The sequence below is a fragment of the Propithecus coquereli genome, unplaced genomic scaffold (genome assembly GCF_000956105.1).
Source record: "Propithecus coquereli isolate 6110/MARCELLA unplaced genomic scaffold, Pcoq_1.0 Scaffold88, whole genome shotgun sequence".
NCBI lineage: Eukaryota > Metazoa > Chordata > Mammalia > Primates > Indriidae > Propithecus > Propithecus coquereli.
In genome coordinates, this window is record NW_012155062.1 from 4,470,941 (window position 1) to 4,482,305 (window position 11,365).

At 38.8% G+C, this 11,365-nt stretch overlaps 1 protein-coding gene across 4 annotated transcripts in view; it reads left to right on the forward strand.

The window, feature by feature from the left end:
• The first annotated feature begins 918 nt into the window (after nucleotides 1-918).
• The window catches only part of GRAMD3 (GRAM domain containing 3), a 102,436-nt gene continuing 91,989 nt past the window's right edge, over nucleotides 919-11,365 (forward strand). For all 4 annotated transcript variants that reach the window (XM_012664315.1, XM_012664313.1, XM_012664317.1 and 1 more), the window contains exon 1: nucleotides 919-1,168. In XM_012664315.1, the coding sequence (XP_012519769.1) occupies nucleotides 1,044-1,168 (125 nt within the window). In that variant the 5' untranslated portion in view covers nucleotides 919-1,043. The remainder of the gene's footprint in view (nucleotides 1,169-11,365) is intronic.

The following is an 11,365-nucleotide window of genomic DNA, read 5'->3' on the forward strand; positions in this document are numbered from 1 at the left end:
TCTTCCACAATGCAAATCTGTGCACCTCTCTTAAAGCAGCCATTCTCCAACGCCACGTACTGATCACAAGGAGAAGGAGAGAGAGCGCAGTTGCCGTGGCACGAATCCTGTACTGCCGCTGCAACGCTGGTGGAGGGACACTGATGTTTTCCCCGTGCGTGATCATTTGTCACACAAAGAAACTCATTTTCTGAACTTCCTGCTTTTTAAGTAAAATGTGTATCTAGATAATAATAATAATACACAGCAAAACTGCAAATCTCCATAGCATATTCTCCCAGGCAATTTCATTGTGATCTGTGAGACAGGCCCGGCAGGTCTCAAGACGAGCGTGGCTAGGATCGCTGCAGCGCCAGCAACAGGGATGGAGCTCGAGCTCTCGCCACCTAAGGTCTGTCTGTGTCTGTTGCTGTCGTTTGGCGCAGGTCACAGCCTTCTGTAACCAGCAAAACACACGACCTGAATGTCGAGACTCCCTTGACTTCGTAATATCACTTCCATAAAAACTCCAGGACCCTCCAAGTCCCAAGGACCAGGGAGTGCAGCCTTAAACCTCTTGTGCATCTTCCAAACACTGGCCGCAACACATGAAGCCAGCTGGTGGCTTCCTGCACGCTTAGAGGCATAGAGCACATCCACGTTCCTCGCCCTGTTGCTCAGGCTTGGGTGTTTGCTGCCAGTCTCTCCACCTCATTGTTCTGTTTTGTTTCAGTGTCCACTTTTCCATAGAGTTTCCTGCATGAATTCCCAGATCTAGTGGTGTTCATATTAGTAAACTAAAAGCTGAATCTCCCAAACATGTTTATTTCTCCTTTGGAGCAAATATGGGTAGGATGAAAACCACCCTGTGTCATGCTGATACGTTACTCATTAACTGGCTTTAAAAAAAAAAAAGCCTCAGCTAGATTAGGAGTCATGTGAAGAAAGTTTCCTGCAATGTGAGAATTGAGCAAAGCTGAAACGTGGAGATTTTTATATTACTTGGGAGATTCGGAAATGACTCTTTGAGCTTATTCTTGGACTCAGCAATCGACAAGCGCACAATGGTGAAGAAGAGGCCGTCTTCCAGTGACACGGTGCTCCGGTTTGCGAGTCCAGGCAGCCCAAGGAAGGCCAGTGTGGAGGCCCCCCACAGCTCCACGGACAGCCCCAGCTGGGCGTTTCTCAGGTGGGTACAGCCTGGGCCTGGCCATCCTGTCTGTCGCCTGGCGACCGTGGCTGCCCAACCCGTGACCCTCAGAGAGCTCCTTACTCATTTCCTGAGGTGGCAATCTGCCAAGGGAGGAGCAACTTAGCTGGGGGTTGGAAGTGGGTAAATAACAGGAAATATAATCTTCTGAGCCAATAAAACTATCATCACTATTAAAGGAAAATAATTTTAGTGCCTTTTTAGTACTTTTTTAGTACTGGATAAGTGGCCATTGTGTAGTTCCTCAACTCTTGACTTACTCTCAGGTTCATAGAGAGTGAAGCCAAATAGTTGAACCAAAAACATACTTTGGTATCAAAATTACCTGGGTTGTTATTAAAGTAGTAATTATTACAATATTAAGATAATTGCCTTCTTTTTGCCTTTCTAAATTAAATATTAAAATAGTACTAGCTGTGCTCTGGTTCAAGTATTCACCGCATAGCGATTTATGGCAGCTTTGGAACATTAATATCCACATCAGCGTAACTCTGATAACTACATGCTTTTAATGAAATTTTATTTATTAACTCTTTATTCATTCTGTCTCATAATAATTCTCTAGCAACTTATAAAATGTAGAAATTAAATATAAGTGGAAATGGAAACAAAAAGTTTTTCATTCAACTTGTGTGTAAACTTTAATGTAACATTCAGGTAGACTTTTCAGGTGAAGGCAAAAGAATAACCTGCATGTGCAAACTTTACTTTTTGATAGCACCATATTCAGAAAGCCAAGGGTTAAACATGATCATTTATTTTAAAAATCATTTTAAATCATTTACCCAAAAAAGTGCTTTAAATTATGGCTTTCAGAAATTACACAGAAAACAAAGAAATTCTGTTTTACTTAATGGCATTCACATATTAGAATGTCAGGTTATGAAAACAAATTAAATAATTTTGAAAAGAAATTTTAGAGACCAAGAGACTGAATTTATGTAAATTGTTGCTTAATACATCTGTTTTCAAGTTAGCTTAATTTTTCCTATGCATCATTAAAATGAGTCTATCTTATTTGCATTAGTGGTTGTGTGAGCAAGAGTACAATCCCGTGATTTAAAATGTAAACTCTTGCATTATTTTTATATTTTCCTGAACTTCAAGTGTCTCTTGAATTGCTTTGTCTGCTCATTCATCTCTTAAGTATACTGTCATGCAAACTCTTCTCTGAACCTCAAGCTCTAACCAGGAAAAGTAAAATTAAATTAAAATGTATCAGCAAACAAATATTAAAACAAATACAAAATACATAAAGTATAATGTGAATAAATATAATTTCATAATTATAAATAAATAAAAATAAAATAAAAACCTGCATCATTCTAAGTTCAAGCCTCTTTCAAAAAGAGCCCAGACCTGTGTATCCTGCATATTTGAATATTCAACATCGAATCTCTGTACCTATAAGTGTATCTCTGTATCTATAAGCATCTATAAGTGGTTTTTTAAAAAAGTGTGTTGGAACCACACTAAAAACACTTGGCATATCTCCAAATGCTCATACTTTGAGCACTGAAGGATTTATTTAATGTATTATGTATAAAATCATTGAAAATAATTTGTAGAAGCATTCAGGCATATGTTGGTTAAGTTTTTGAGGTCAAAAATAAGACCACGTAAACACTTTCCTTTACCTTCTAAATAACTATTAAGAATTTGTGTTTGCTTTGGTATCCCATTATCCTTTCCATGAACTAGAGCTAATAAAATATACTCACAGATCAACAAACCACTTCAAATAGTCACAGATATAAGTTATGCAGTGTTTTTACTCAATCACTCAATTCGACAAAGGTTTATTGAGTAACTATTATATACCAGGCTATGGGGCAGGCGCAGGGGATACTATCACGAGCGAGACAGACTTAGACCCTGCTGTCATGGAGGTTATTAGTCTAATGTCGAAGATAGGCTAAAAAAATGGACAAACGCATATGCATATACATAAATACATAATTCAAAAATCAATATATGCTAGAGGAAACAACACAGATAGCAGAGTTGCTGGGCCCGTAATATTCGTTAAAGGAAACAAATCGAAGCCAAGATAGGGACAACTAATTTAGATGGGGTGGCAAGTAAAGGACTCTCCAAGGAAGTGACATTTAGGCGACTGAGAGGATGAAAAGGGCCAACCATGGTAAGACTGGGAAGGAGCATGGTAAGCTGAGGTGGGAAAGAGCTGGCGTCTCGGGCAGCCTGGGGTGAGCGGCACCCATGACATCAGAGAGAGCAGCAGATGACGAGAAGCCATTGAGGGTTTGGAATAAGCCAGGGGTGATTTCCAGCGTTGTACTCATTCAAGCAATGCTACCTCCTGCCTGTGTCCCTGGGGCGCTTGTGCAAGAGTGTTTTTAAGGTACCTACCTAGGAGAGGAATCACTCAACATAGATTATGAACGTGATCAACTTCCCCTGTTAATGTCAAGCTGTGTTTCAAAGTTTTGAGCCATTTACGCCACCACTAGCAGTTATTCTCTGCCTCAACACTGGAATTGTCTGGCTTTAAATTCTTCCAGTCTGGAAGGTGAGAAATGGCATCTCGATGTGGGTTTTACATGCATTAAGCCATCAGGAGAAGCATATTTTCAACATGTTTATTGGTCATTCTTGTTTCTTCTTCTGTAAAATGCCTGCTTATAACTTTATAGCCCTTTGGGGGAGGGAGATCTCTATCTTTTTCTTCTTTTGAGAGAGTTTTTATAAAATATTCCAGACACTGATCTTTTGTTAGTTACAGGTGTTGCAAATGTTTTATTCCAGCATACGGCTTGGCAGTTTACACGCTCTGCTATGTCCGAATTCTTCTTTTAAATTATTAATTTATTAATTATTTTCTTAATGATTTGTGCTTTCTGTGGCTTGAAAACCTTCCCTACCCTGAGGTCATATGAATGTTCTTATCTATTTTCTTCTAAAAGTACGTTTTCCTTTCAAACTAGGGTTCTTTATGTGTTTAGAATTTATTTCCATTCCTAGTGTGAATCAGGCCAACATTCTAATTTTTTATATAGATAATAAATTGCCCCATATTATGTATTGAATAGTCTGTCCTTTCCTCACAAAACTGTAATGCCAGCTTTGTCATATGTCACTGTCTTCATTACTACTGCTTTACAATAAAAAATCTGGTATGACAAGACTCCTTACATAGTTAGAGGTGTTTGACTACTCTGGACCTTTTTTCCTTCCATTTAAATTTTAGAATCAGGTCATTGAGTAAAAACTTTTTTTTAACTGAACATGCATTGAATCTATTGCTCGATTTGAGGAAATTTGACATTTTCGTGGGGTTAAAAATACCCATTCATAAACATGGTATGTTTCTCTATTTATTTAGGTCTTTAATGTCTTTTGATAAAGTTTTAAAATATTCTACACAAAAATCTTACACATTATTTGTTAGATTTATTGCTAGGTACTTTACGCTTTTGCTATTGTAAATATATTTTTATTTTTTTCCTTTTTTTAATTTGTATATATTCATGGGGTACAAGTGCAATTTTGCTACATTGATATTAATGTATTGTATGGCGGTGAAGTCAGGGCCTTGGGCGCATCCATCACTGGAGCAATGCACATTGTACCCACCCAGCACTTCCCGTCATCCACCTCCTCCCACCCCCAGCCCCACCGAGTCTCCATCGTCCATCATTCCACACTCTGCTTCCATGTGTACACATTATTTAGCTCCCACTTGTCAGTGAGAACATGCAGCATTTGTCTTCCTATGTCTGAATGTTTCATTTAAGATAATGGCCTCCATTCCATCCATGTTGCTGCTTGATTTCCAATGAATGTTATTTCCCTACGTGTACATAAGTGTTGATCGATTAGATTCAATTTAATGGTGAGTACCTGTGGTGTTTGTTTTTCCATTCTTGTGATACTTCACTTAGAAGAATGGTCTCCAGTTCCATCCAGGTGAGTAGAAGAGGTATTAGGTTCACCATTTTTTTTTTTATGGTTGAGTAGTACTTCATGGTATACATATACCACATTTTGTTAATCCACTCATGGACTGATGGGCACTTGCGTTGTTTCCACATCTTTGCAATTGTGAATTGTGCTACTATAAACATTTGAGTGCAGGTATCTCTCTATAGAATGTCTTTTTTTCCTTTGGGTAAATACCCAGTAGGGGGATTCCTGGATCAAATGGTAAGTCTACTTTCAGTTCTTTGAGAAATTTCCATACGACTTTCCATAGAGGATGTACTATTAATAGTTTGTAGTCCCACCAGCAGTGTATGAGTGTTCCTATCTCTCCACATCCATGCCAATATTTGTTGTTTTGGGACTTTTTGATAAAAGCCATTCTCACTGGAGTTAAGTGATATCTCATTGTGGTTTTGATTTGCATTTCCCTGATGATTAGAGACGTTGAGCATTTTTTCATATGTTTCTTGACAATTAGTCTGTCTTCTTTTGAAAAGTTTCTGTTCATGTCTTTTGCCCACTTTTTAATGGGGTTATTTGATTTTTTCCTTGCTGATTTGCTTGACTTCTTTATAGGTTCTAGTTATCAGCCCTTTATTGGATACATAGCATGAAAACATTTTCTCCCGTTCTGTAGTTTGTCTATTTGCTTTAATGATTGTTTCCTCAGCTGTGCAGAAGCTTTTTAATTTGATCAGGTCCCATTTATTTATTTTTGTTGTTGCTGTGATTGCTTTTGGGGGTCCTCTTCACAAATTCTTTGCCTAGGCCAATGTCTATAAGAGTTTTTCCAACATTTTCTACTAGAACTCTTATGGTTTAATGCCTTAGTTTTACATCTGTTATCCTCCATGAGTTGATTTTTGTGAATGGTGAGAGGTGCAGATCCTGTTTCAGTCTTCTACATATGGCTATCCAATTTTGCCAGCACCATTTATTGAATAGGGATTCTTTTCCCCAGTGTATGTTTTTGTCTGCTTTGTCAAAGATCAGATGGCTATATGGGGATGGTTTTATATCTGAGTTCTCTCTTCCGATCCATTGGTCTATGTTTCTGTTCTTGAGTCACTTTTTAAATAAAATTTTAAGACCTCATGGAAATCTATTTTGGATGAATTCAACATAAAGTCCCCACTTTCATTAAAAGCTTTTTATTTTTTAACAGATAAAAATATCAATCCTGTTTATTTATATGCCTTCATCTTTATTTGCTTATTATTCATTTAGCTTTTGTGTTTAACAAAAACGAAACCAGGCAAATGTAATTGCATTGAAGGTTCTAGGAGTTGCCTCCTTGTGTAACTGTGTAGAAGATCTAGCCTGGAGCTATATGAGGGCAAATTGGGAAGCCCTGCCAAGAAGCACATAAGTGATGAATGAGTGCTTATATATAGCCCAGCAGTAATAATAATCATCTTTTCTAATTGCACAGTGGCTTACTCATGGGAACTTTTTACAGGCATGACCTTATAAATCACAGTGGCTTTTCACTATGGTAGATGGATTAAAGTTATTTTCTACATTGATTAGATGAAAAAAAGCAAGTAACAGAAAAAGAAAAGTTTTCTATTGTCACTGTATAGCAAAATTAAGCCAAAAAAATTAGTTCAGATAGTAAATGCATAGCCAGATACATGACCAAAATGGCATTATCCAACTTCATGGACCAATTTATTAACCTGGCTTGCCTTCAAATTATTTGGGCTATTTCCAAAAATCAACTCCATTTCCACAGGTCATTTAATTCCATTTCCTTATCTCACCCAGGTGATTTTTAAAGCCTCAGAGGGCACAGTGGTTTCAGAAGTGGATCTGGTACTGTTTGAAAGAGAAGGTCAAAGAGACTTACGTGGGATTCCCAATTCTACACTGACTCATGATGTAATTCCAAGGGATTCAGTTAAACTTGTCTGTAAAAAGACAACAGTTATTTACCCTCTGTGCCTTTAAGGAGTAGTAAAAGAACCAGGATAATGGATAACCTTATTGAACATTTATGGAATGTTTTCTGTAACCTCCATATGAGGATGCTTTGTATAGGGAGGACTCCCTGATGCACAGCTGGTTTTGTCACTTACTAACTGCATTCTATCTGTGCCTTACTTTCTTTGAATGAAAAATGGGAATAATCAGAGGATTGTATTAAATTAGATCATACATAAAGTGCTTGGCACACAGCAAACTAGCTGTGGTGTTATAGGACAATGAGGAAGATCCCCAGAGGAATAATGGCATATTTACTTACCACCTAGAGCTCCTAGAGGCTATGAATACATCCTTGCCTCTCTACCCCTGACACCTAGCACATAGAAGAAACTCTAATTTGAGAAGAGATTTTTGTTAAATAAACAAATGGCTGAAGACCCAGCTCCTACTTCCAGGGGTTAAAATTTCTGTTGGTGACTGACAGAGACCCAGGCTAATATAGAAGTCAAACAATGCACATGAACTTTGAAAATTAAATTATTAGCCTAACTCCCCAAACTATAATTTCCCAGAGCATGTTTCCTGTTCATCCTCATGTTGCAACACTTAGATCTCGAAATAAACTGCACATTTCAAATGCTTAGAGCAATAAAATAAACACTGCCTAATATAAAAAACTAACAGCTGCCAAAGTTTTTATTTTAGTCTTTCCGATAGCCCCATAGGGGCAAAATAATGTGCCATGAACAGGCCTCACTCCAAACATGCTCCAGCGTGGAGGGGAAATAAACCTGGAAGCAGGAAAGGTGAAGTAGTACGAGTGTCTTCATTGCTCTCCCAGAGCTGTTATTTGGCCTCTAAGGAGAACACTCTGGATCCTGGTCAGCTTCCCCAAGTCTCATCTCTCGCCTTTTCCTATGCCCCAGGAAGTCCACACTCCACGCACGTACACTAATTCAGGGCCTTTGCACTGTCTTCTTTGCCTCCAACACTCTGGCAGAGTAAATTCTGAGCTGTCCTTCGAAACTGGACCAGGTATCACTACCTTCAGAAAGCCTACCTCGCACCAATCTCCCTTTTTCTGTGCTCACATTACGCTTTTTGGTTACTTCTAGCATAACATTCATCACACAGTAAACTCTACTTGTTGTTATGTTTGCCTTTCTTCCTCACTGTGCTGCCTTTTGTTTCTAACCAATCACTCAGCACAGTTCTGGCACAAAGTAGACAACAATAAATGTTACGTCGGTGAACAAATGTCGGGTGGGTGATGGATGCATGAAGAGTTCCCCTGAGTCAACAAGAAAGGCTGAGCCTTGCTGGGGGTGCTGCTGACTTCACCCCAGGAAGGCTGGAGCTCAGCAGAACACCGAGGGCACACAAGTCATTAACTTGCACGGTGCAGGGAGAACAGCTAGTGGCAAAGTCAGTGACACCTCAGACCTTCTGGCTTGCGATCCAGGACCTTTTCCTGCTCCCCCGGGATTTAGTATGAGATCTGAATTGGTGTTTGACTCTGTGTGGTCCCAAATATTTCATCCTTGCAACTGGGAAAAGAGAAGGAAAACTTACACAACAAAAAGGCTACAGGGAGCAATATAGGCTGAAATTTCTATGTCCATAAATTTAAATGTAAATTTAATTTTAGCTTAATTTCACATTGAATTAATTTAAGTTTTAAAACAAATTTAATCACTGTAAAATTGAATTAAACTACATGTGAAAGAGATAAGCATTTACTTTAAGAAAACATCAATGTTTCTTTATTAAATTAAAAAATTTCTTAAATTTTACTTATATTTATTTATTTAATTTAATAAATAATCCATGACACACTTTCATATTAATATCTTCATGCATCTGCTCTTGTTTTCCTTCTGCCTGGAATAACAGTTCCCTCAAACAATATTTAATCAGCAAGTATTTATTGTGTAATAAGGCACTAGAAAGCCAGAGGTGAAAAACACAAGTTATGTTGCCTGCCGTCAGAGGAAGACAGCCGTTAAGGAGGGTTCTGAGTGTCTTGCATTTGGGGGTACAGAGCAGAAGGCAGATGGAGCCAGGGGGCAAAGCAGTCCCAGAAGAAATATGAAGCAGGAGATGAGATCCGAACATTAGGCAAAGGGGTGACTAGAAGAGAGGAAGAAGAAAACGAAGAATCCCTCATTGAAGAAATAGCATCTGCTATTCTCTGTGGAGGAGAAAAAACATTTCTAGATGCTGAAAGGATGCTGGATCTCTGGGGCAGAGAGAGGGAGGGGGGCTCGTTTCAGAGGAAACGAGGTAGACCAGGTACACCTTCCTCAAAGAGTAAATATGAAACTCCAAAGCTTAGTCATGTCCCAAGCTATAAACAAAACAAAACACTCTCCAGAAATAATATCATCCTATTTGTTCTCTTTTCAGAGGTTGTATCCAGTTGATGTAGAAGCTAAGTTAGCAGTGACTCTTGCAACATGCTGTCTTTTGGGAACAAAAGACATTCATTTCTCACGTGTAGCTGTGCGGCATTGTCTCTACCCAAGCTCTGCCCACTGACCCTCGCATGATTCCATGCTACCCAACATTCAAAGGCAAACCCAAATTCCAAGTCCGTCATTGACAGCATGAAATCACCAAGGAAGCACGTTCCAAACTGAGTAAGAATGGCTGACAAAAAGCTGTATGAGTTGTCAATTGCTTTGCAGCACATAATGCCAAATCTTAGCCTCTTAAACAATAAGCATTTATTATCTCACACAGTATCTGCAGATTCTGAATTTGGGAGCAAATTAGCTAGGTAGTTCTAGCTTAGGGACTCTCATGAGGTTGCAGTCAAACACCAGCTAAGGCTGCAGTCTTCCAAAGGTTTGGCTGGGGCTAGAGGATGTGTTTCCAAGGTGACTCACTCACACACCTGGCGGGTTAGTGCTGGTTGTCTGCAGGAGGGCCCCAGTTCCTCCCCATTTGAATAGAGGGTTGCTTGAGTGTCCTTCCAACATGGCAGCTGGCTTCTCCCAGAGCAAGCAACTCTTTGAGACAGTAATGTGAAAGCCACAGTGTCTTTTATGACCCAGTCTCAGAAGTCATACACCATCATTTCTGCACTATCTTTTGGGTACACAGGTCAGCCCTGTGTATTCAATGTGGACAGGGAAAATTCAAGGCTGAGAATACCAAGGGGGCGGGGAATGATTGGGAACCATCTTGGAGGCTGGCCACCACAAAAGCTACTGAATATTTCTAATCTGAAAGGCGCTATCTGGTGATGGGTGTTAGCCTTGGAGTTACTCAGATCTGTGTTTGAATCACAACTCTGCCACTTCCTATGCCACCTTAGTCCAGTTACTACCTAATCTTTCTAAGCTCCGGTTTTCTTGTTTGTAAGATGGGGCTAATAACACCTACCTTGTTTTGAGGATTAAGTATGGATAATTATGGTGGCTGGCAAGTAGGAGGCACTGAAGAACTGCTATTATAGCTACAAGTGAATTGTTACTATGGAAACACAGTCGGAAGGCTTTATCCATACAACCCTATGTCAAATTCTAAGGTTTTTTTTTTCCATTTGTTTTATTATCACCACACATTCTCTTATAACATAGTGGGAGCCAAACACAGGGGGAAGAAAAGGTACATGAAGCTAAAAAAGGAAATTATTTACTTTCATGTATTTGAATACATGTAGAAACCATAAGGACTTTAAGAGCCAAACTTGAAGTCAGATAGCTGTGAAGCTATTTCAGTTCCTTCACATGGCTGAAGTTCATATTATAATATGATGACCTCACAGAAACATGGAAATAAGACAAGAAGGGAAAAACACCAATACTGAGCTAAATGGGTTATTCAAAATTATAGCTCCTCTGAAAAAAACAAAAAAACAAAATAGATTATCTCCAAAAAAAAAAAAAAAAGACAAATTCAAATGGTCAAGTTCTGTCTCACGTCAAAACGAAACATTTTTCCAACGTTGCTACTGGTTTAAAAGGTTAAACAATGTTCTATACTCTGGAATTTGAGAGTTTGTGCTTTGGCTTGGTTTTAAATGTCTCTGACCTTAGTTTCTTCCCTGGTAAAATAACAATAAAAACACGAGAAGAGAGTTCTTCATCTGCATACTCAAAATATTAGTTCTCCAAATTCATATGCTAAGAGAATAAGTGGAAAGAGCCCAGACCTGGCTCTGGCAGGCTTCTGTTTCCTGGAGCAAATCACTAACTCTTCCCTTTTTCCTCATCTCACCAATGAAGAGATCCATTGCAAACAGGATTTTTTCCAGACAATGGAGAAAGAAAATGAAAGGAAAAAAAATCAAATGAGATGCTA